This window comes from Engraulis encrasicolus, chromosome 3 (genome assembly GCF_034702125.1).
Source record: "Engraulis encrasicolus isolate BLACKSEA-1 chromosome 3, IST_EnEncr_1.0, whole genome shotgun sequence".
Taxonomy (NCBI): domain Eukaryota; kingdom Metazoa; phylum Chordata; class Actinopteri; order Clupeiformes; family Engraulidae; genus Engraulis; species Engraulis encrasicolus.
The window spans coordinates 28,881,081-28,907,407 of record NC_085859.1 but is presented as its reverse complement, the minus strand read 5'-3'; the positions used below and the strand labels follow the sequence as shown (position 1 = coordinate 28,907,407).

The 26,327-nt window shown below is 42.0% G+C and overlaps 1 protein-coding gene across 1 annotated transcript in view; it reads right to left on the bottom strand.

The window, feature by feature from the left end:
* Nucleotides 1–6,409: 6,409 nt before the first annotated feature.
* The window catches only part of nelfb (negative elongation factor complex member B), a 28,305-nt gene continuing 8,387 nt past the window's right edge, over nucleotides 6,410–26,327 (bottom strand). Inside the window, exons 9-13 of the mRNA XM_063195155.1 lie at nucleotides 19,243–19,385; nucleotides 16,112–16,218; nucleotides 14,280–14,421; nucleotides 13,920–14,028; nucleotides 6,410–7,708 (exon numbers count right to left, since the gene is read on the bottom strand). Of these exons, the coding sequence (XP_063051225.1) occupies nucleotides 7,550–7,708; nucleotides 13,920–14,028; nucleotides 14,280–14,421; nucleotides 16,112–16,218; nucleotides 19,243–19,385 (660 nt within the window). The 3' untranslated portion in view covers nucleotides 6,410–7,549. The remainder of the gene's footprint in view (nucleotides 7,709–13,919; nucleotides 14,029–14,279; nucleotides 14,422–16,111; nucleotides 16,219–19,242; nucleotides 19,386–26,327) is intronic.

Genomic DNA, 26,327 nt, shown 5'->3' with positions numbered 1-26,327 from the left:
AGTACAAATGAACAAGACTCTGGTGCCGCCGTCCTGCGAGCCAAAGGCTAGAAGCCCAGTCTTCCGGCAGCATTATGAGATTATGATCCACGACAGCATGTGGATTCCCCTGACGAATTCTCCAAATCTGAGGTAGGAGGAGATTGAATAGACTGCAACCGGTGTAGCACGGGATTTATCTGTGCATGGCAGCAGTACCCAACAAAGCCACAGAGAAGAAACAATGCTCAAAAGAGGGTTTCATTTTTAAAGATACTTTATTTGGGTTTTTGGGGGGGAGAGAGGGGGAAGATCAGCAAAGGATCTCGGACCGGAATAGCTCATTGATCCACCACACTCATTGAGCTCAATGAGCCACTGGCTGTCACACAATACTTGGTCAAAAAACTACCGTGGCTGTAACGGTAGGGCACTGGGCTATTACACCGGCGACCCAGGTTCAAGTCTAGCCTGGGTCCTTTGCCGACCCTTCCCTATCTCTCTCCCCATTCGCTTCCTGCCTGCCTCTCCTATTGTTAAAAAGACCCCAAAAAAATCTTTGAAGAAAGAAAAACATGATTATAGGTATATGATAGTGGTGATGATGTAAGACCATGGCGATGTAATTTAACCACTAGACAATGGGGGGTTTTCAAAAGTAACAATGCCCATCTGTAATTTGACAAATGATTCAGTAACATGCTTTTGTAGGGCAGAGTATTGTAGTGTAGTGGTGATATTTCCACTGTGTCCATACTCCTTACTGTGTCATCTCAACGCCAACTCAATTATCCTGAGTGCAAATATCAAACCAGCCGTCTGTACTCATCTTGTGTGGCAATCATTACCAAGTATTTTACTTTTTCTTCGTGGATCTATACGTATATACTATCGTGTAATATTGTGTACTTACTGCACATACCTTACCCAACCCTATAACACTAAGGTACAGTGCAAGTAGACTACATCATGTTACGATACATAGTGTTACATTTGTGCAAAACTGTACCTACCTAAACTAGTTTAACAGCGACTTTTTGACATTTGACCGCTACATCTTGGAAAGATTTGGCAGGGGTCATTCATGCTCTGCTGTGACATGGAGAGGAGGCACATCTAGACTGTGTGGGTGCATTAGTGCTATTTTTAAAATAATATGTTTGCCTTGCGATTCCGCTTTTGATCTGAGTGAGAGTGTATTGCTCTGAGCATGCTAAGGGGAAGTGAGGATCTCTGGTATTGACACAGGAAACACCCTTTACTGTGGTGTCGCCTGTACATACAGTCTATAGGCTACTGTACAGAATATACTATTTTTACAGGCTAGAGAACATTTTTAAAAATACCTCATTAAATGCTTCTCAGAATAAGCATCATGTAGTAAGAATCATGATTCTTCGAATAAGTATCATGTGGAAACCTATGAGTGGTCCTCGACGCCATGGAAACCCTTCACAAAACATTCTCAGGCACTTATTCAATTTCTCTTTTTTAAAACCCTTTGAGGAGTACCATGACATATATTTGATTAGGGGGCAGGGGGCAGTTGTCCCGGGCCAAGGGAGAGAGGCGGCCTAGACATGGGTTCTCTTTACATTGTATGAACTGAGAGGAGGGGCCCTTTCACATGACTGTGTCCCTGGCCCAGCCAAAGCTGTCAGCAGCCTTGTGCAGGATTTTTAACAGTTATGTGGGATCTGTAGAATTTTCATGTAAAATTCTAGAAGAATTGGGGAAAATCCTTACTCCTCAAAGTGTGACGAGGGTTATGAAGAAGCCCACCACACTGAAATGCAGCAATACAACTATCTGCATGAGTGAAAAGTCAACAAAATAATTTGGAATAAATAAAAAGTTATAGTTATGAGCACTGCCGTGGCCAACAGGTAGGGCACTAGTCTGCCATGCGGCCGATCTGGGTTCCGATTCCCGGCCCAGGTCATTTGCCAACCCTTGACCGTCTCTCTCCCCATTCGCTTCCTGTCCACCTCTCAAACTGTCCTGTTAATAAAAGTCATAAAAGTCACAAAAATCTTTAAAAAGTTAGTTATGACTCCCTTTCATCCCCCACTACCTCCAACCCCACCCCCACCCCAGGTCCGTGACTGTGCCCAGCCAGAGCACCTGTAAGCGGGGCAGGGGGAGCCGGCGGGGCCCCTTTGTCTCCTGTGGCAGCGCTGAGTTGCTGCAACTCGATGGCCAGCGACTACAGAGGAGCGTGAGGGAGAAGACCGCTGATACAAAGGCCTCGTCATCCACACAGTACGTATACCAGGCTTAACATCTCTCTTAACGAGTACAAATTAACTCCATTCAGAGAACATCTGGTCACCACCATTTAAAAAATAGTGTTCATTGTACTCTTCGGATGGTGTGACATTTTCAGAGTTAATTCTACTCAACGTTGTGCAAATATTAAGCTGTTGAGTTACAGTATTTCTCAATTGGTTTTGTACATTTCTCCAATCTCTCTCGCAATTTGCAAAACATAATATTCATTCTCAAAACAGCTTTAACAAATGGCAAAACACATTGGATAACCTGCAAAACCGAGTCTCTTGCTCAAAACCCATATTTGTCTTTCAAAATCAAGTTTTTTGTGTCAATAAACCTATCAGTGCCAGCAGAATGGTTAGTCATTGTGTCATAGTGTATGGACAAGCTAGTCAAATCAATTTCTCATGTTGTCAATTGAATAGTACACTCTTGAGGATCTTTTCTGAAGCGAAATGCTGTTTAGATTGGATGGGAAATGTTGTAAATTCAGTTTTATATTACATCGATCAGATAAGATTGAGATAGTTTCATGCATTCAGTGACAAAGCTTTTTGAGTGATATGACAAAAGCAATTGATAATGTACGAAATCACTGAGAATTGTACACAGCCATGGCATGGTGGACGAGAGCATTTGCTATATGCCGAAAACAATGAGAAACTGATTTGACCATGTGCACAGGTAACACCAGGAAGTCACAATTGAACGAAGACTTTTGAGAATCATTATTCTGTTGTGAGAAATGTTCAAAACCAATTGAGAAAAACTGTAAAATTACACTTTTTCAGGCTTGATTCTGTTTTGTCATGCCTATTCAGACTGTTTATGCTGAGCTGAGCCTTTTTTAAACCTAGGTCAAGCAGATTTTTTTTCCATGTCCTCAGTGTTGTAAATGACCTGGATTCATGGAAGTTTACTGTGAAATACTGACAGTGAAACACTGACACAAATACTGTGAAATACTGACATCCTGGTGTTTCACTGTGTAGGGTAGGAGGAGGAGGTGGCAAGAGAGTGGACTGCCAGCGCCGGATGGATGTGAAGAGGAGCACTAAAGCAGGTGCCGGTGGCAAGGTGGATCGATGGGAGAGCAGCACTACTTGTACTAGAACTACGACCTGGGAGGCAGGCTCGTCAGACCTGGTCAGCCCCAGCGAGTCCTCCATAGACACCACCAGATGGGACCCCAGCCAGTTCAAAGTGACAGTGACGAAGAGGTAGCAATTGGATGGTAATGGACCAGGTCTCTCCTGGAGTCTGGACCCGGACCCTGGTGCACTTTTCTTTGTTTGGCATACACATAAAGTTATCTTTTTCACAAAAGAAGATGTGGAAAACAGAATTGGATGTTGTTGTGATTCTTTTATGCAACTTAATGGGCATTTAGGTGAAGGTTAGGCTTGTCTGTTGCTCACCTATCAGTGAAGGGGGATATACAGTACAACTAACAACTAGTCAGGGGTGGACACTCGGTCCACACTTTTAAAGTCTCGCAAGATATTCCTCCTGTCTTATCTGCTAACACAGGCAATGTCACTAATGAGCTCATCAACCTGGCTGAGGGGGTGTAGTAGTCCCTGTATCCGGTGGCTTGCACAGACATTTTGGGGGGCTGGTGCTCGAGAGCGGGTGGGGGGCATGTGGAACTTCCAGCTGCCTCATGGCTATAGAGGCTATATCGAGGTATTTTTGTCACATGCTTTTGATCGTCAAGCATTTGTAGATGATAATGCCAACATGGACCACAGTGCATTGTGACAAAAAAAGGCATTCTGAAAAAAGGGCATTTTTTTGTGCAGTAGGGCAAAGGGGCAGGTGCTCTATCCTTGTATTAGGATCAGCTGGGTCATTAGATTGGCTGGAGTAAACATGTTTCTGGGTTTTTAACTTTCTGAACCCTGGGATGTCTGCATGCACCCCTCAACGGAGATTCCTCAATGGTGATTACAAAAGTCAAAACAAAGTGTGGAGAGGCAGCCTTTAGCTTCAAAGCTTTGGAACCAGCTTCCAGATGACGTAAAAAATGCACCCACTATTGATAGCTTTAAATCTAGACTCAAGACAAAGCTGTTCTCAGATGCTTTCCCCTAGCTCAAATTCTTATTTTTTATGTTTACTATATCTTTTATTTTATTATTATTATCATTTTACCTTATGTTTTATCTTAATATTTTAAATGTTCTTTGACTCTAACTTATTTCCTTCTTTCTTGCATGTTTCCTTTCTTTTTTGCATTTGTTAATCTTGTGAAGCACATTGAGTTGCACCTGTGTATGAAATGCGCTATACAAATAAACTTGCCTTGCCTTGCCATGCCATGCACATCAGCCACATTATACCTCAGAACTCTCTCCATCTTGAGGCTGAAAGTGAAACACACATAGGCCTCCATGGTAAAAATGGACTGCCTTTAGTAGCCTACATTCCCACGCTTGGTTCTGTTTTGTCAGGGCTATTCAGAATGCTGTTGCTGAGTTAAAAAAAACCCAAAAAACTAGGTCAATCATATTTTTGTCATGTCATTCCCCTTTTCAGCTCCTTAACGCTGGATCTCTGCTCTGCCGACTGACTGCAGTTCAGCATATTATTCACATCACAATTAGCTCGACATGTACATGTATGGCACCTCCTTCTTCACCGTGACTGATCTAGATTGTAGGCCTACACCCATCCCTGCAAATCTGTCAACTGAAATGTTCAACTTGTTCCGTTCACCCATTGAATGGTGACGGGTGGTGACTAGTGTGATGTTGGCAAATAAATCCATTATTTTTAACGGCTCCTCGATGTGTGAACGATGGGAACTGAATCCCATCTCTATTGGTGACAGTCATTGTGTCCACTTCAATATCTAATCTACAGTCGTCACTTGCGCTTCTGGCCTCGTATTGACATTGCTAGATATCCCGCAAAAGTCCAATTCAAAGGGAATTTTCTCATTTTGCAATGGGGATGTTGCATGGGGAAAAGTCCCCCAAAAAGTTGTTGTCCCTAGGCTGACAGCGGGGGAACTTCGTTTTGTCCATGACGGAGGCAGGGTGTCAGTGACACACCAGGCCACAAGCACAAGTCGAATAAGGGAGTTTGTATAATGAAGTGAACCCATTGTCCTATATTACGGAATGCACACATCCCACCCAGCTCAGGGGTGAGTTTCTCAAAATAGAAGTGGTTAGCCTGTTAGCAACTTCAGTAGTTGCCAATGGGAAAATGTATTGAAAACAACAAAGTAGCTAATGTAGTAAGCGACTTTGGTTTTGAGAAATTCACCCCAGGTTTGCTGCAACCCTAACTGACCCCTTTGACGACAAGGGCTCGGGTACTGTAGAGTCCCTCGCTGTTGTTTGTGCTTCTTCTATTAACAAAGCGGTTCTCAAACTGTTTTCACTAGGAGTGGACTCCCCTCTCTTGAACCTATGAAGATTTCCATGACCCCCCACCTTCCATATTTCAAATGCCATTTGTTGTTGTTGTCCTATATTGCTAAATTTGAATGTTAAAATCACAGGAAAAGTAGATTACATTAGTGTTATCAACCTATTTATTGATTTAGGTTAACTTGTGCAGTTTTGTTTATACACAAAGTCCCTTCTGTCAGCGACCCCCTATAGTACCTGCCAGGGGTCCGTATCTCGAAAGCAACGTCCTTCGTAAGTGCGACTCAACTCCCTCTCAACAGTGACGCTCACCACTAAATCCAAGGGAACGGTAAGACGATCTTAAGACGGTCTTAAGACGGTTAGCAACGACAAGAATCGAGAAACGGACCCCAGATCCCCAGTTTGGAAACCACCGTTTTCACCATAACACACTGGAGCTATCTTGAGATTATGTGAAGTGGTAGGATGTTGACCATCCATCTTATGTTTGTTACACTAAATAACCCTTTTTTTTTTTTTTTTAAACCTAAATCAATTTGCACTATTATGTCTGGATTCGCCAAACGTTTAAATTAAGCAAAGGAAAACAAACAAAAATAATAACAATAATAATTTGCAACTGTTGATTATTTTTTTCTCCACATCAAGTCCCAAATGTAAATTCCCCTGCTATTCTCTCCCAGGCCCGGGCAGTGACACCAGAAACAGAGCTAGAAGCTCTTGGTTCCATTTTAAATCACACCTTCCCCTTCCAAGAACACAGAGGTTATATGTTTACTACAGTTACTTTATTTACAGCTCGCTGTGCCACAGACACAATTCGCACATAGAAGAAAATTCAGTCTTAACAACGCACATACGAAAATATACTTTGAACATATACAACAATTAAATGAGCCTACTTTTTCATGAAATAATAAAAACACACAATAATGAAACATTTCTCCTTGACCCCTGTAATTAAGAATGACAAAAAAAGATTTAAAATATAATTTTAGAAAACATACAAAAAGAAACAAACAGGAGCTCCACAGTCCTTTAAAAAATACATCCCACTGATTATTGTCTCAATGTCATGAGATTGCCTGCTGTTTGGACAGTCTGACGTGTGACACGTGAGATGTGGCATCTCCAGTCTCAGTTTTAGCACAGCTGTCCAAGGAGTGCATTTCCCAGCACCATAGTGGCTAGCCATTTAGCACCATAGCTGATTGGCAATGTCCATTTGCATTGCAAGTCACAGCAATGGCTACCACATGCTAGCGACTGCCATGTTGGGAAATGCACACCAGGTTTGGCGGCCACCTGGGACTTTGTCCTACTCATGCATGGGTGGGCACTCAGAGCAGAGTCTAGGCGCCAGGTGGTTCAATCGGTGAGGTGGGTGATCAAAAATAGAGTGGTGGATCTTAAGAGCAGGCTGTGTCCTCATATGGGGGTAGTGGGGATCTCATATCGGGGATGGTGGGGCCCTGATGTACGGGTGCTGGGATCTCAGATGTGCGTGGTGGGGATGGAGATGATGATGGTGATGAGGTGCATGGTGCAGAGAGAGGAGGGAGCCGGGTGGCCCCCAGGGGGGCTGAGTGGTGGGCCCACAGAGCAGGCGGTACAATCAGGATGGTGGGCGATATCCAGAGCAGGCTGGGCCCTTCCATGGGGGTTAAAACGGTCCTCATAAAGGGGGAGGGGGGGAGGAAATCATATGTGGCTGGTGGCTCCTCAGAGCCGGCTAATGGGCCCTCATATGGAGAGTGGTGGGAAGTCATATTGATGTAGTGGGCCCACAGAGGGGTGTGGTGGCTCCTCATAGCAGGCTAATGGGCCCTCGTATGGAGAGTGGTGGGAATTCATATGGAACAGGGGGCCCTCATATGGAGAGTGGTGGGAAATCATATGGATGTAGTGGGCCCTCAGATGGGGGTGGTGGGCGTGGTGGGGGGGACGGTGATGGGGTGCAGTCCCAGGTCCAGGGAAGAGGGGGCCGCCTCCTCGGGCTCTGGGGGGCTCTTCTTCTGGGCCTCCAGCTTCTCCGTCAGCTGTGTGTACAGCTCCTTCACTGGGTCACTGCACTGCAAAGCCAAAACAAAGATGCATTGGGAGGTTATATACAGTAATTAAGCGGGGTTGCCACGCTTAAAGTAATCTCTAAGTACAGTTTCTTGCTTCTCTTGTGCAGGTCAGTAAAAATAGAAACCGCTTCTTTAACCTATAAAGTTCATTCAAGGACTGTTAGAAAGATCACACGTTTGACTCCAAACTGTGGAAAGGACATGTGCCAATTCTTTATAGTTTTTTTTTACCAACAGCGAGCTAATTGCCACGCTTATAGTAATCTCTAAGTACAGTTTCTTGCTTCTCTTGTGCAGGTCAGTAAAAATAGAAACCGCTTCTTTAACCTATAAAGTCCATTCAAGGACTGTTAGAAAGATCACACGTATCACTCCAAACTGTGGAAAGGACATGTGCCAATTCTTTTTAGGTTTTTTAACAACAGCGAGCTAAAAACTAGAAACTGATGTGGTTCTGCCCTCTGCCTTACAGCACAATACTAACGGCCATACAGACAATCAGAACAGGTGCTGCCAATAGATGTGTCTATAATAGCTACACATCTATGGTGCTGCCAATAAAGGGTTCCATCTCAACTGTCACATTCTCTCAACATTCTATTCTTAACGAGCACCAGCACATACTCTAGAATTCTACTGTTCAGCTCTTCAATGCAATGTGATATTAGCCAGGCTGCGCCCTCCTAGTGACGTAACACCTTCGGCGGCGTTGCTTCAGATCGAATCTCGATTGCAAGTCTATGATAATCAGGTAAATGTGATATTGTCTTGCTGGAATGCTTATGACAGCCAGCTGCTTGGCTCAATGATAAAGGTGCTGGATTAGAGATATGGAGGTTGTGGGTTTGAATCCCACCTGGACCCATGTTGATTTTCAAAATTATCATATTCAGTGTTCCTTTAGCCTCGCGAGCCATCCTACGTACTTCCGCCAAAGGATTGGCTCCACTACTGTAGTCTGGCCGTGCTTCTCTGTGGAGTGCTTGCAGCAGTAGAATTTTGATTGCAACGCCCCCCCAGAAAACAGCCAATAATCGAATACGCCCCCCACGTGGGGACGAAAGGGGGAGAACGCTCGTGACAATGACGTACACATCTGCGCCAGAGCCATTGGTCTGCGCTATGTTGTTGTTGAGTAACTGCCAGCGATTGGGTGAGAGGTGTCCAATAATTTCAAACTATAACTGAGTGCAAACTTCCTGCTTTCTACAATGCTTCAGAGCAAACAAATGCCAGACCATAAATACGAAATGAAATGGTAGTATTATGGGATGGTCAGGACCAGGCTAGTGTTCCATAGCCAACTTAAAATACCATGCATGTCATTTAGTATCAATGGCAAAGGTGCTGGATTAGAGATATGGAGGTTGTGAGTTCCAATCCCACTCGGACCCATGTTGATTTTCAAAATTATATCATATGCAGTGTTCCTTAGCCAACTTAAAATAGCATGTATGTCATTTAGTATCAATGGCAAAGGTGCTGGATTAGAGATATGGAGGTTGTGAGTTCCAATCCCACTCGGACCCAGGTTGATTTTCAAAATTATATCATATGCAGTGTTCCTTAGTCAACTTAAAATAGCATGCATGTCATTTAGTATCAATGGCAAAGGTGCTGGATCAGAGATATGGAGGTTGTGAGTTCGAATCCCACTCGGACCCATGTTGATTTTCAAAATTATATCATATGCAGTGTTCCTTAGCTAACTTAAAATAGCATGTACAGGGGTAAGACAAAATAACTGAGACACCTGTCATTTTAATGTGTGAAGTTTCAAGGCTCAAGTGGACCAGCCTGTTGGTCAATCTTCATTAATGGCACATTGCACCAGTAAAGTGAAGTGTGAAGGTTCAATTAGCAGGGTAAGCGCACAGTTTTGCTCAAAATTTTGCAATGCATTCAACATTTTGGGTGACATATCAGAGTTCAAAAAGGATAAATTCTTGGTACGTGTGTAACTGTTGCATCTTTAACCGAGACAGCAAATCTTTGTGATGTATCAAGAGCCACAGTATCAAAGGTAATGTCTGCATACCACCAAGAAGGATGAAACGCATCCAACAGGATTAATTGTGGACGCAAGAGGAACTAAATGACACTTAAATGACAGGTGTCTCAGTTATTTTGTCCAACCCCTGTATGTCATTTAGTATATCCCCAAAACGCAGAGCTACTAAAGTTTCAAGATGGCTGAATCCAAGATGGCTGAATCCAAGATGGCTGAATTGTTTGGCCCATAACTTCTGACTGGGTGGATGGATTTTTCTCACATTTCTTTTAGCTTTGTTTTCTCAATAGTAGTTTGTTTTTAATTTCGGTATAGAGATATCAAAAATAAAACTATCAATTAAAAAAAAAAAAAATCAGCTCTGCGCCAAAAGGCAAGCCCGCTTCCAGCATTTTCTGCGAGAATGCAATCTAGTTAGAGTTGGCTATCTTAAAATGAGACATTAGATGTGGGGATGTAAATGCGACAAGGCAATGAATCTGCATGACTATTGAAATGGCTGCACACTACATCTGTCTAAGTTCTACACCACAGTACTAAATCATAGATTTATCTGTCAAGTGTCAATGCTCATTTCTGGTCATGTTAATCTTGTCTACCTCAACTAATAGAGTATGTTTTTGAACATTTGTCTTCCCCCAACTCACAGAATATGTTTTCGCACATTTGCCTTTTAAATTTGTATTTTTTCTGTAGTCTTTATTATCTTGCTCCCTGACTATTACCTGTATTATAGGCATCTTGAAATGTCCAAGTGGGCATTATGTGTATTTGTGTAAACTACTTGACACCATAATTTCCCCCCGGGGATCAATAAAGTTACTCTACTCTACCATTTAACACCATCACCACCAGGCGTAGCGAAATGACCTCTTACAGTATATCACGAAAGTGAATACACCCCTCACAGTTTAGCAGATTTTTGAGTATATCTTTTCATAGGAAAGCATTACAGAAATGTAACTTTGACACAATGATTAGTGACCTTTTAACAACATATTTAACCACTTCAATTTCTTGTTCACTCAGAAAAAAACAAAATACAGCCATTAATGTTTGAACATGTACTCACAAAAGTGAGTACACCCCAGATTAAAATCCGGTAGAGAAGGGGCTATGTTGGCTCGAATCGTCTCGAAATGAAAAGGGATGACAAGGGAGGTCATCAGTGTGCGTTTCAACTTTTCTTTGCATTGAACTTTTAAATTTTGAGTCTGCATCTGGCTTAAATAGATTGGTGTGAGATTTGAATGCAATCCTATGGAGAATATCATGATCTGCTTCAGTAGTCACAGTGCATGTTGACATACATGTTTCTTTTAGGTGTATTTCAGATTGCCAATGTCGACAGCATTCATGCATCCCCAAACCATGTCAGTCCCACTACCATGCTTGGCTTATGAGAGGATACACCTTTTTTGTAAAACTCACTTGTTTACCACCGCACATACTTGACACCATCTAAAGCAAATTTGTTTATCTTGTTCTCTTCAGATCACACGACATGGTTCCAGTGATCCATATCCTTGGTCTGTTCATCTCTCTTGAGACCAAGATAAACAAATTTGCTTTAGATGGTGTCAAGCATGTGTGGTGGTAAACAAGTGAGTTTTACAAAAAAGGTGTATTCTCTCATAAGCCAAGCATGGTAGTGGGACTGACATGGTTTGGAGATGCATGAATGCTGTCAACATTGGCAATCTGAAATACACCTAAAAGAAACATACATGTCAACATGCACTGTGACTACTGAAGCAGATCATGATATTCTCCATAGGATTGCATTCAAATCTCACACCAATCTATTTAAGCCAGATGCAGACTCAAAATGTAAAAGTTCAATGCAAAGAAAAGTTGAAACGCACACTGATGACCTCCCTTGTCATCCCTTTTCATTTCGTTTCATTTCGAGACGATTCGAGCCAACATAGCCCCTTCTCTACCGGATTTTAATCTGGGGTGTACTCACTTTTGTGAGTACATGTTCAGCCATTAATGGCTGTATTTTGTTTTTTTCTGAGTGAACAAGAAATTTAAGCGGTTAAATATGTTGTTAAAAGGTCACTAATCATTGTGTCAAAGTTACATTTCTGTAATGCTTTCCTATGAAAAGATATACTCAAAAATCTGCAAAACTGTGAGGGGTGTATTCACTTTCGTGATATACTGTATCTATTCGCTAGCAACATTATTTGCATGTGCGATTTCAGCCTCTACTACCTGTTCCACCAACACAGACTTGGGAAAGAGGATGTGTGACTGACCAGTGACCACAGCTTTCATATCAGTAGCATGTGACGGCAACAAGCGGATACAGGTGGGCTAACCACTCATGGTAAAGTTGAAGAGCTCTTTTCCAAAACGCTATATCCACCATTTTTGACTTTTTGCATTTTAATATTGGAATTGACTGTTCAGAAGTCCTATAATCTATCTGTGAATTCTTGTCATTCAAATATTTTGAGAACATACTTAAAAACCTCTATAAAAATGCATTTTGCAATACAATTCAATGGTTGGCCCAATACAAAAATGTAAATTTCCCAACATTTTATAAAATGGATATATCTCATTTTGGAAAAGAGCTCTTCAGTTACAACTTTATGCGTCGCCAACCATTACAAGATTGTTATGCGTCATGGGTCAAGTAGGTGATCATTATCTCATACAGTGGTTTGACAATGAAACTGAAACGCCTGGTTTTAGTTCGAAATAATTTATGCTGTGGGACCGTGTACAGTATATTGACCCTGTGGAGCTCCCAACGGACAGTTCTGGTGGAAACAAAAGAATTGAGGTGCACATTTAATTCTGCCGTGATATGGGCAGCTGTTTTATGTTTTTTGTTTTTTTATATAAAGTTTCTGTAAGCACCTGGACATTCCTTTCAGACTGCCCTTACTGGTGCAATGTGCAATTAATGAAGATTGGCCCTGGTCCAATTTACCCATGAAGCTTCCCACACCAAAATGGCAGATGTTTCAGTTTCATTGTCTAACCCCTGTCTGTCATCCAAAGAGGTAGAGTGCAAAATTGATCCTTATCCTTCCATCTGTTCGCGCCCCACCTCTCGGTGTAGGAAACAACAGCAGTTTCCCTGCTGTCAACCAACACAGAGCAACCTTTCTCCCATTCAAGATCCTGACTGCAAATGAGAGAATGGCCTTTGAAACATTTAGTTTATTTAAATTTTATGTCACAAGGTCGGAGGTCACAGGAAAAGTCGAGAAGACAAAGATGAACTTGCACTTTAGACTACACAGAGAGGTGTGACACTTAAGTAGGGGTGTGTTCAAAATATCGGTACGGGGGCGTCAGTATCGATATTTTATTTGCAATAAACAATTATTTTGTCAAGTTGCTGAAACTGCATCTGACAGTTGCTCCTTGCTATGCAGTAGGATAACGGTTTTGTGAAGGCCTTGTTTTACATACACTACAGTGTAACTGTTGCTCTACAGAAAAATAAACAATAATACAAAAAAATAACATTTCTCTATACAATGTCTGTATTCTTAAAAATGTAAAAAAGAGAGAATAAAGACGTATAAATATACCGCCTTGAAAACCATGTAACGGGATGCAGATGTATCACAATACGTATCTTATCGTGACCCCTGTATCGGGATTTGTATCGTATCGTGAGATTGTTGCCTACACTAAAGACTTCTGACATGTACTGACATGTGACACCCTTGTCAAGTGGCGAAGAGAAATGTCTAGAGAAGTATAAACTTAATAGCATTCTCTTTTAAACTGGTCAGAGTGGATTTGGCTTCTAGGATGACGAGCAAAACCTCTTTCAAGTAAGTGAAATAAGAAGTCGAGTAGTTTACAATATGATCACAGATATAATATATGAAGGTGAAAACCATACTGGGATACTCCCATTGTCGCTGTAACAAAGCATTGCACGGCACACAGCGCATAGAATGAAATAGCTTTTTATGCCCCACCAGTGGATGACCAAATTGCAAATAGCACATAGCTCCCAAGGGAGCAGTACGACAGGACGGTACCATGCTCTGGGTACCTCAGTCATGGAGGAGGGTGAGGGTGAGCGCTGGTCCCCACACACACAAGCCTGGGAATAGAACCGACAACCCTCAGGCTACAAGCCTGACGTCCTAACCGCTTACTCATGGCTGCCCCATAATGTGCCATATGAATAACACAGTACTACCCTCTAGCAATACCAACCTGTTTAGGAGGCTCCAAGGTCTTCACTAGAGTTTCCATGACAGTGGGCTGCACCTTCACACTGAGGTGGTTCAGAAGGCGGAGGGTGTGTCTGTGCACATTCTCTTTGCTGTGATACAGACAAGATAAGGGGGCAAAAAAGGACAGCAGCAAGACATTAAGTGTAATGCTCCACAAACATTTACAGATAGGTGAACAGCTATGCACATCAAAAGCTTTCATTTTCCATGATCACTGTTATAAGTCTGACTAACTGACATCTTTTGGGTCACCACCAAACACTGCTTGACATCACAGATTTTTCTCAAAGTCTGTAAACTAAACTTGGTTTTGTTTTGCCAGTGTTATAGTTGTCTTCACCTGGAACAGGACGTGAGGAGAAATCCGTCATAAACGGCGGTGCAGAACTCTTCCGATCCAAACTCGTCCGAGAGCAGCGTCAGGTGTCCGGTCAGGAGATGCAGAAAGATGTCACCGAACGCAGCGTCGTTGTGAGTCTCCACTGAAAATCATGGCAGGCAGGGGGGGGGGCATTTCATTGTTCAAGTTCACTGTGTAATATTTTTAGTAGTTTATTTCCAGGATTCATGCTGCCCATACACAAATGTAACTTACTTTTTTCACGAATACTTCCACCACCATCAAATTCAAAGTATTCATTATGACTGGGAAAATTGCCCTTTTCATAAATGAAAAGGTGGATCTTCTCCATGTCTGCCATTTTAAATTTCCCTAGACATTTTTAGCTGCAAAACATACTGTACTTTTGGCATACTTATAAACAATAGTTTATTATTTATTAAATATTCATGAAAAGATCAAATTTGGCAATAGGCAGCAATGTTTCAATGAGCAGCATAGTTGCAATACCTACTCTTCACACTCTTCACCATCCTACACAGTGCACCTTTTAAGTTCAGAAAAGTTGGAGCAGGCTTCACCCAAACAGATGTTTCCTCTTTTAGAGTGCTGAGCAAACTAGTGTAAAACTGAAAGCAAGAAAAGGTTGCACCATGCATCATGTTTCAAACAACAAAACGCGTCTGTGTAATATTAATTCAAAAAGTTGATGCATGATGCAGCCTTTTCTTACTTTTCAGGGGGTATTTTATTATAATCAGAAGCAGGGGCAGACATCCTGGGTTAAGAAAGTGCAAAGCCAAATATTCGCTACAGTTAATCCAACAAACCAGCTGATCCTAATTACCACTCTCCTTCAGCCAGGTTGATGAGCTACCCTGTCATAATAAAGGCAAAAACACTAGAAACTAGGGGGCTTCCGGTATGCACAGGGAGAGGTACTGTAAGACGTATTCGGGAGCTCTCTGTGAACATTAAAAATCTACCTTTAAAACGAAGCTTTGGCATTTTTTTCTTTTAAGTTCCATTACTATTTATTTTTAAGTTACAATTATGCCGGGGGAAAAAATGGAAAATAAGGAGAGTCAAATTTATCAAAAAAACAAAAACTAGTAGAAAGCATAAATTAAAGAGATAATCAGAGGATACTGCTGCTGACCATCCAATCATTCTTGGTTTTCCACTGGGACAGTGACTATTGGGGAAAATCACCCAATCACAAGAGAACACTACCAACGCATGCATACAGCTGAGCTATGGCTTTCAATGCCATATGTGTCGGCAGATGACAAAGTAAACCAAAAACCTTTGAGGCCATCTGGTGGCTACACCTAGTATCTACACCTAGTTCATTTATTATCGAGCAAACTAATCAACTAATGTCCCGACAAAAATCTTAAAATCACCTTGGATGATCAATTTACCTGGTCTGTTTAGCACACCTCATTCTGAATAGAGATGTGCCTTGACCTGAACCTGAGTTTTCTCCAATTTGCTCTGTCTCATTTCAGCTGTTTACTTAACACAAAAAGAAACCAGAGGATCATTTATTTACAAGATTGAGTATTCCTCAATTCTTGGACTTGCATTCAAATCTGGAGTATATAATCAAAAATATATTAATCTTTTAGTATTAAGTAGTTCTGCATGTCGACAAATAAAATCATTATCTTTGTGACAGAGTGATTTCAAGTGGGCAGACTTTTCACTCAAAACCTGAATCAATCTTTGTCCTGCACCTTAACGTGGGATGAGCAAAACCATCTTCCTCAATCTTTGTTATATAACATCAAGTTTTAGATTCTCGTATGTGTTTGTTTTTATAATTTTACCTAAAGCAGGAAGTAACCTCTGCAGTGCATTTTTGTTCCTCTGCTTGGCAATGTGGAGCACATAGTACAGACCCATCTCACAGGCAACTCGGTTCTCCTGGAGGTATCTGGAAAAAAACACAAGACATGCTCCGTTACGGATGTTTTAAAAACAAATGTTTGTCTCAACACAAAACCAGGATCCCTCAAATTGAAGAAAAGATTTTAAAACTTTAAAAGTTTTCATGTACCATTTTGCCCATTAATAAATAATTTTAGGTGAAAAAAACACCAGCAACTGGATTTACCTTTCCCCGTGCTTGTACAAATGTGCACATTTCACTATACAATTAATGTGCAACCGATTCAGAGTTGAATGATAACCATCGCAGTCATTTATTATTCAATATTCCATCATATAAGCATAGCATGAGCAGACTATGCAAGTCAACACACAATGTCATAATCGCCATGTAAAAGCTACAGCCCTCTGACTACATATAGCAGGACAAAGTTCTTGGTGCATGGAGCATTCCGTTACACCCAACTGACAGATACAGTATAGATACACCCCTTTGCACTGTGGTGCAAACATGCTAGACACAGCTTGAGTGTGGATGGCCTGGCGAAACCTCATAACGTACGCTGTTCCACCAGTGGAACGCTGTAATACTCATTACAAAGAATGTACTACCACAGTAATACGCTACTACATTACACAGGGCCGTTAGTAAAATAGTATGACGCAGTCCTTGTCATTCTTTTATCAGAAAATATATAAGATGGGCCATGTCTTAACAGGGTTATGGCTTATGTGATTTTATACCAGACATGATTTGACATTGAATTAGAGAGCTTATGAAATCGGTCAAAATGACCGGGAAGAAAGTGCACCCTGATGCAACAGACGGACAGGGGTATGAAGGTATTCTCCAAGGATAGAATTTATGGATAGAACTATTTGTACAGTACATACAGCTGAGCTCAGAATAATACCAGTGCCTTTATAGGGGAGTAAATATCAAATGTCAAAGGAAGTGGAAGTGGACACTAGAGTCACCCTTCACCTCTGTAGGCCTACAGTTGTGCTCAAAACAATAGCAGTGCCTTTACAAAGGTGAGTAAATGTCAGAATTCTTCAAATAAATTGCACTTTCAAGGGGCTCTAGGTAGGATTAAAAGCTTAATTAATCACTTGGGCTTGAGCAGAGCAGGCATTAACTACCGGTTTCATAGGGAAAACATTGATTTGTAAGGTTGCCTATACCAACCAATGCTAGGTATCAAAAGTAATAGTAAGAATACATTTATGGTGTAAGTACAACACTAGCACATGATATCACAGGGCTGTTACACCAGTAACTCCATTGTACATAATCAGGGCTCTAAATTAACGCACGCCAACACGCCAAATGCGGGTGAAAAATCATTTTGGCTGGTAGAAAAAATCATCCACTAGCCAAATCTGCCGGTAGCGCGCGCCCGACTGAATGTTAAACAGCTGCCCGCAAAGATCTGTAGCTGCCGTCTGATGAACGTTAAAACGTCGCCTACATTACCCATGTACACATTACACTTTAGTCCTACCGTCATGATGTAGCCCACACCCATTGGCTGACCGTTAATCACAATAAGGCAGACTCACATCCATTGGCTGCGTGTTTGATACCTGCGCGCTGGAACTAGTGTTGATAAAATATGTTCAATGAGCGGTGGTTTGTAGGTTTTGGTCAGATTAAAAATAATGTGGCAGTGGTTGAAGCACGGTAATGTGTCGATGAATGCAAGTAATAGCAGCGTAACTGTTGTGACGGTGAAATAGAGTATTGGTGGAGCGAAAACGGCGTGAGTGAATGGAGGGACAAAACAGCTGTCTGTCAAAACAGTGTCGTTGCCGTCAGAAGCCGTCTGATATTTGCGAGGTCCTCGCAACTACAAACGATGGAGTTGTCGTTTCCTAATAACGCCCACGCCATCGCTAAGACCCTGCACGAGTTTGACACGAGTAAGTAAAAAAAGATAACAAAAACTAGCGACGAAAGTAACAAAGTAAGCATGGTCTCCGTGGTGTTATTGGATATCTAGTTGACAAAGCGTAACGGTAAGTGTCATTCCAAGCGCATCGTAAGTAAAGCTAATATGAATTTGACCTGGAGGAACTTGAAGGTGTCACGCAGCAGCAGCATAAATAAACACACAATGCAGACATCATTCACGCACTGTAGGTGTGTGTGTGTGTGTGCGTGCGCGCCCGTGCGGGTGTCTCCTGTCCTTCTCTCGTCTCCTTCTCCTCCCTTCATCTCTTCTCCCCTTCACTTGCCTTCTGTGCATTGTCCATGGTATTTGGCCCACTGTGTGTGAAGTGATTCTGTGTAGGGGATATGAGGTTTTGCAGTGTTTGGTTGTGTGTGTGTTTGGCTAGTGTATGTTGAAAGTCTGGTATGTGTGTGACATTAGTGTTGAAGGCATGTTGTGTTTGTGTGAGTTGTAGGCCTATACTGTATGTGAGGTTTGGGTGATGGTGTGTGAGGTAATAGGCTAGTGTTTGGCTGTCTGTGCAGTATATGGAAATGGAATGAAAAATAATGAAATGCAGGTAATAAAAATATAATTACTAAATAATTATAGAATAGACTGAATTATATTGAGTATAATATTTATATTGTGTATCTGTGTTGAGGACATAGCCTAGTTTAATAAAATAATTAAAAGCAACATAATTAACGCATGGTTTATTTTGGTGAGAAAAAAATGGCTAGTTGACCTTCCATTTGGCTAGTAAGAAAAAATGTCTACTAGCCAAATTGGCTGGTGGTGGAAAAAGTTAATTTAGAGCCCTGTACATAATGAAGTATATACAGTGTTGTTACAGGGGAAAAAACCCAATAAAAACCTAACAAGAACCCACCACAATACATGATCCCAGTAGCGCAGAGTCAGCTGATCGTAAGACAAGTGCGCAGGTCTACTGGTTACTTAGACAAGCTACCTGTGTTGGAAGGAAACCGTTTCTTTTTTTAACTTAAACTTTTCCTTTTGACATCTCTGTTTATCCATGCTTCAAATGCATTGAGTCAAGGGTGTCATGACAGGACGCAGCATGAAAAAGGGCCACAGAAAAGAGAAGTGTGCAGTTGTAAAGGGGCCCTTACTTGGTGAATGTTTCAGGCAAAGTAGTGGGGTAGGCAACAGAGGTCTTTTCCTCGCTGGGCAGCTTCTGCTCCACCGTGAAGGTGTAGTCGTCCACCACGATGGACATCATGGCAGGCAGGAAGCGCGTCACCACCTCTAGCTCCTGTAGAGGGGCAGGGGTAGGGGTGCACAGCACAAACAGGAGGAGTTTAACAATGCAAGGCAAGACAAGTTTATTTGTATAACATATGTGGCCCCTTAATGCACACCGTAATTGCAGTATTACAGTGGCACTGAAAAGTTACCTACTATAGTCCTTCAATAACTATGACATAACACAGGGCCTTTAGTAATGCACTATGACTTGGTCATTACCATTCTGGTAACAGCAAATTAATAACGCCGTGTCTTAACGGGTTAATACACACTACACACGCAAAGGTAAGTTCAATGTGCTTGACAAAAATAAAAGCATGAGAAGAGTTTTTTCATTTAACCTTAAAGCATAAAGGTAAAGAATAAAAGATAAAGGATAACGGTAGAGAATAAATGAATTTTTTTAAAGTTATAATTAAGAGTTGAAATGTGCACTGTGTAGAGTAGGTATTGCAACTATGAAGCTCATTGAAAAGGTGATGCCTATTGCCGAGTTTGATCTTTTCATGAAAATTTCATAAATAATGAACTATTATTTACTAGAATGGCCCAAGTACAGTACGTTTTGCAGCTAAAAACGTCTGAATGGGTGGTATAAATTTGGGAAATAAACTACTAACAATATTACACAGTGCACCTTTAAAATCAATAAAAAAGGAGGTTAAAGTCGACACGCGTATCCATCCAATGACCAAAAATAAACTCTGACGTCAACATGTGTATCCATTCAGTAAGCCTAAAGTAAGACTACATTTCCATGGCTTAAAATTTCACAGATGAATGTGTGATGATAGTACCAGTTTAGGCTCCTTGAACACTTGGCTGTCGATCATGTCCCAGGCACCTTGGCCAAGACACAGCATTCTCAGCAGCAACAGCAGGTCTGGACTGTCCTGTTCACACACACACACACATGCACACACACACACAGACACAGACACACACACACACACACACACACAATATGGATGCAAGAGGTGTGAATGTTTAAAAATGGCTTCCATACACTGAGATTCATTTTCATCAAGTTTAAAAAAGCAGGATTAACAAATAATCACATATTTGTTCATGGGGTGCATCAACACAACTGTTGTCAGTATAACGGCTCTCTTCCATGCTTCATTTTGATAGAAGGATGAGGGCAACAAAATTGGACAACACGAAAGTTCCATCAATAATGCATTTACTTCAATTTGAATCTGATAGCCTGGTTGCCGCCTTGTTGCTACCAAGCGCTCTCTTGCGGATGCAGCACGGTTTTCCATTTCAAATGCAGCCACACTACCGAATAAAAGACTCAATTATCTTACTGCATAATAACCAACCCAGATCTGCCAGCTCCTTACCCTGGGAAGAGCATCCTGGCTGAGCAGCTCCTGCAGGTTTCTGACCGTACTCAGCACCAGTGTATTGCTGGCAAACGGGTCACACAGGATCATGGACAGATCCCTGAAATAAAAGAGATGAGCAAGATCAGGAAGTATTGCAGCAAGGAGCTTGAAAAGCATGAGTGGGGAACCTATGTCTCGAGGGCCGTTTGCGGCCCTTGAGGCCATCTTATTCGGCCCCTGATGTAATTTTAATGCTATGCCGCTTCACATGAAATATGGCACGTTTTAAAAAGGAATCTTAGAAATGTACGTTTATATCTGAGGGGACCTAGAGAAGAGGAGGTCTGTTGTAAACATAGCTGACTTCAATAGGGAGAATTCCAGAGTGCAAGGAGAAATCCTGCTTTGTGATCATAGTACGGCCCTTGGAGGAATTTGAAGTCTCCCCTCGAAAGAAAAAGGTTCCCCACTCCTATTGTAAAGCATAATCTTAGATACACCACACTTGATTGCACATGTGGAGTCCATATAAATGTCCCTTCTCCAGTTGCTTCCTCCATCCTTGTGCCTTAAGAGGACATCTCATTACAAGAAAAGGTGAGAGGACGAGGATGGAGGAGGGAGATGGGATGGCAGGGTAGCAAGGCTGCAGATGGTGCTTTATCACGCCATCCTCCGTCGACGACTCCTCCATTCCAACCACTCATCCCATGGAGGATGCAGAGGAGAAGACAAGTACTCGAGGATGTGAGGACAGAGGGATTATGTATTGATATGCACACTAGGTGGTTAGTCGTACCCCAGCACTTGTTCTTGTCCTTTTTTAACCCCGTCCAGGAAGCCTTGCAACTCCCGGGCCCGCTTGGCATCCACAAACTTTTCCCGAATGCAGGCGTCCAAACACCAGGTGAACTGTAGAATTGCCAAAGAAATGGGAGAAAAAGAATCATATCACATTCACACAAATTAAAAAAAAAAAAAAAACAATATACACAGAATTATTTTCTGCATCCTCGTGTTGAATTGTCGGCTGAATTATGTAAAAATCCTTGAGCCAGCATCCTATACCATCCAACTACTGACTGTTCTAATGACGACACACTCTACATTCTTCCGTCCTTTGCCTTGTCATAGTCGCTAAGTTTTTATTTGACATCTTTCAAAAACATTCAGAAGTTATTCTGACTTTTACAACCAGTAAACTGACTGGAGCCTGGCTCCCAAAAAGCCAGTCGGTGCTGCTTGACAGTAGAGAAATCATACTGTATGCGTGCGTGTATTAGGGATGGCACAAACCGCACCGAAAACCGAAACCGTACAATTCACACACATACCGAACCGAACCGTGCAATCCATTGCAAACCGCAATTCATGTACTGCCCAGAAAAATATGTAAAACAGAGATTCTACGAGTATCTTATCCAGTCTCTCTGACTAAAACATTAGCGTATAAGACCAAATCAGAGGATGACACAATTAAAATCACACCATTTTCACAATATAAGCCTATACAAACCGTATGTAGGATATTTAGTGATAAGTGCAATTCCATTAGCCAGTGCACCATTTATCATGAACTAAAAAAAAAGAACCGTAGAGAACCGAAAACCGTGACCTTGACACCGCGATATGAACCGAACCGCGAATTTTGTGAACCGTACCACCCCTAGCGTGTATGTGTGCATGTGTGCGTGCGTGGTGTGTGTGTGTGTGTGTGTGTGTGTGGGGGGGGGGGGGGGGGGGGGGGTGTATGGGGAAGTGACCTGGGCAACCCGAATGCATTTCAGTGATGAAAAGTCACCTAATATGGTAATGAGCTGTGACGTGGTTTGGCAAAAATTATTATTGATAAGTATTGAAAGTAGACTGGTGCGTAGCAGTGTGCAGCCCTTTATAGAATTTACAGCCGGTGCATAATAGCAGAGATTTTGATAGGAAGGGGAGATAAGACAGCCATGTAATCGTACATAGAAATTAACGGTGAAGATTCGTAACGCAAATATGGCGTCTACCCGCACATCTCCCGCCTTTCTGGTAACAAGAGCCAATGTGCCTGCTGAGCTGCGGTGCCAGTGATCCAATCATCTGGCTGCATCGGCGCACGCGAAATGATGCGCATGCTCAGTTGTGAAAAGCCGTTGCTCTCGTGCCGTTATGGAACTACTGCACCTGCGCTCTGTCAAAAAAAACGTGAGAAAAGTGGCTTAAAAAGCTTTGTTTTGACTTGTATAACACAATCAGTTTTTCACGGTGGTTTCAACCATATGGTTTTCACAACCGCTGGGTTCTTCCCCGTCCTATACTCAGTTTCCCCATTCATTTTTCCCATTGACTCTCAGATCTGGTCTACTTAATCGCGAAATAGCACTCCGAAGGCGTCACCAAGATGGCCGCCATATGTCCCGTCTCAATCTAAACTGTCTCTGATAATAGTGGTAAGAAGGTTAATGCTGGCCAAAACCCACATTCAGAAAAAGTAAGGCCTAAGGTGCGCTATTAAGTACAAAACACATACAGTACATCCACACTTTGCCATCGGAGACAAGTGTCCTATGCAGAGAACAGTTTAAAGTTACCCGAAATAGTCGTGCAGCGATATCTGTCTATTTTATTTGAGCTCTTTATGACATTGGCATCGGAAGGGCCGTTGTTGCTAGGAACGTCCTCGAAAAAATGTGTGCCACTTTTGCGATTGTATTTAAAACGGCAATGGTGGTAGACAGTGCTGCGGTGCAAAGGTGTTTTAACAACCACAGGTGACCTAGGTCAGTGGATTGTTCTGTTTTCCGTGTAGATCTGTGGCTTCGCTCCATACACTCATCTCTCGCTCAATCGCTCGCCCTCTTCTCCCTCTCTCTTGCACTGCTCTGTTCATGGCGGTTGAACAGAAATATTGCAAGTTCTTTTTTTTGGAACTTGATAAATATTGCAAGTTCAACGCAGCTTCAACATTTAGGTCGGATTGTTTCACAGTCCACTGACCAAATGTTGACGTGACTGCTAGTGCCATCACTCACAAGCTCTCTGCAGGACATCCATCGCGATAAATAATGTGCAGAATTTGTGATAAACGTTTTGTACATGGTCCAGTTAGCTTGCATACGTCGGTGAGAATTACTTTACATTACATTACATTACACTTAGCTGACGCTTTCATTTTATTCAAAGCGACTTTCAGTTATTATTTTTCAGGGTATTGGTCCCTGGAGCAATGTGGGGTTAGGTGCCTTGCTCAAGGGCACTTCAGCCATGGATGGAGATGTAGGGAGAGGTCAGGGGGGATTCGAACCAGCAACCCCTAGATTGAAAGACCAACTCTCTAACCATTAGGCCACGGCTGCCCCAATTCAGTTGCTAAAATACTGCCAGGGGCTTACCATCAGATTCAGCAAAAAGTAGAATGTCCTCGTGAAAAATTCTCAGAGTAAAAGGTTACATATGCAACATTATATACATTCATTCTTCCTACTGGGACCGCAAAGACAGTTTGCCTCGTAAACTTGGCAATACTGAAACTCTGCAATGCAAAGCCTCAGCACATTTAATATCAAGTGTGATACTTGTACGCTACTACAGCACAACAGCGTGCAGCAGAATAAGCTCCATAAGAAGTGATTAATTACATAATAATAATAAGATGTGGCCATTGTGCAAACGAATGTTATAGTAAATAACGAGGACTTTGGCTAACTTGATGTCCTCTTTTCTTAGTCCGCGTGGATAATACAGCAGACAGTACCCTTGTGCTGCATGCACCATACCCGTGTGGTCATTGGTGGGCAGTTATGATCCTGCCTGAAAACATATGAACACATGGAGCCGATGTGCGCTAGCGCACACACACACACACACACACACACACACACACAAATTGGAAAAAGTGACCTTGACTGACTTTTAATTGAATACCCCAGCTGTATATGCTAAGTGTTGTGCGGCCAACACGGGTCATTTGCCGACCCCTCCCTGTCTCTCTCCTCATTCGCTTCCTGTCCACCTCTTACACTATCTATCATCAATAAAATCGTATAAGACCCCAAAAAAATCTTTTAAAAAAATGAACAAATAAAACAAAACGTCATTGTCACGTATACAGACTCGTACCTTGTGACAGGGGTCGACGAGGCAGATCTCACTGATGTCGAGGTCGTGGAGGGACATGAGCAGCTCTGCCCGCAGGGTGCAGTAGTGGACGTTACGCGTGCGTAGGAACAGGGTGCGCAGGAACTGCAGCACCATGTCATACAGCTTGACGTTCTTCCCAATCATCTGTGTCAGCTTTTGGACAACCTGGAGAGGAGGCAGCAAGGTGCAAAGCATGGATGACAGGAGGGATAGGGGTACAACGTTAAGTCATCCTCGTGTCTGTTAAATATAGTGTGTGTGTGTGTGTGTGTGTGTGCGAATTTATTGTTAATTGTTATTGGGGATAACAGTATATTCAGCTTCAAACTGTAGTCTGGTCCAACGCAATTTCAATTATCTGCACTAATGCCTGTTACATCATTTTTTGTCAATTAAAGTAAACTCTGACTTTGAACACTGTTTTTTGAATCGTAATCACAAAGAACATTGTGTGAGTGTGCATGTTCCTCCCACAAAATGTTGTCAGCTGGCTTGTTATGTGTGCATGCATACACAAGTGCTGCGATGATTTACCTCCCCTTGGCGCCGGGTCTTGGGCGAAGGGCTGAAGAAGTTGTGCAGTATGGACAGGTCGCTGCTGAAGAGCGCCGCCTCCTTCTCCACGATGTACTGCTTCAGAAGAGGTGAGACCTCGTCTCCAAACAGCGCCTGGTTGTCCTGCCAGATCTGCCTTTTCACCTCCACGGCACACACTTTGTAGAGCTCTTTGTCGGCCATCACCTGTTTCAGCTTCTTCTCGGGGACCTACAATTTTAGTTTGAAGGAAGCAGGGAATGTTCAAAAAAAGAAAGAAAACGAACTACTGAATATTTATGTATTGCTGGTGGCCACTGTTTTAACTGTTGTGTTTTAAATAATAATAATACCAGTGTTGTGCCAGTTCACAGATTTTCTGAACTAGTTCAAGTTCAGTTCATAGATGCTCAAAGTGAACAGTTCACGTTCAAAGTTCACAATTTTAATTGTGAACTAGTTCAAAGTTCAGTTCAGTTCTTTTTTTTCGTGAAATATTCAAATAAATAGGCCTACTTTTTTCACACCACGAGCTAGAAATCATACATTCTTTGAAACTGACGAGACATTTGCTCATGACGCTGCAATTGTGGGTTTCATACCAGGTGATGAAACTTGCAGCATGCATTACAGACAAGGTAGACCAGTTCTAGCCTAGTGCAATGAAGTCTACTAGCATTTCAATAAATAAATAAATGAAATATATAATATGAAATATGTATATATAATGTTATATGATATTATATTATATAGCCTATCTGTTTGTGTATGAATTAATTTACATGAGCAAAACTCTTGAATAAAGGTAGATCTAATGAAGGCAAAAGTCAAATGCACAAATATGCCTATTTTTAAGGAAATTGTGTATCTTATGTAACAGACTTATAACACGTGTGATACAGTGTTTTTTGTTTAGAGTTTGTAGGCTACATATTCCACAATGTAGCTACGATAATAGT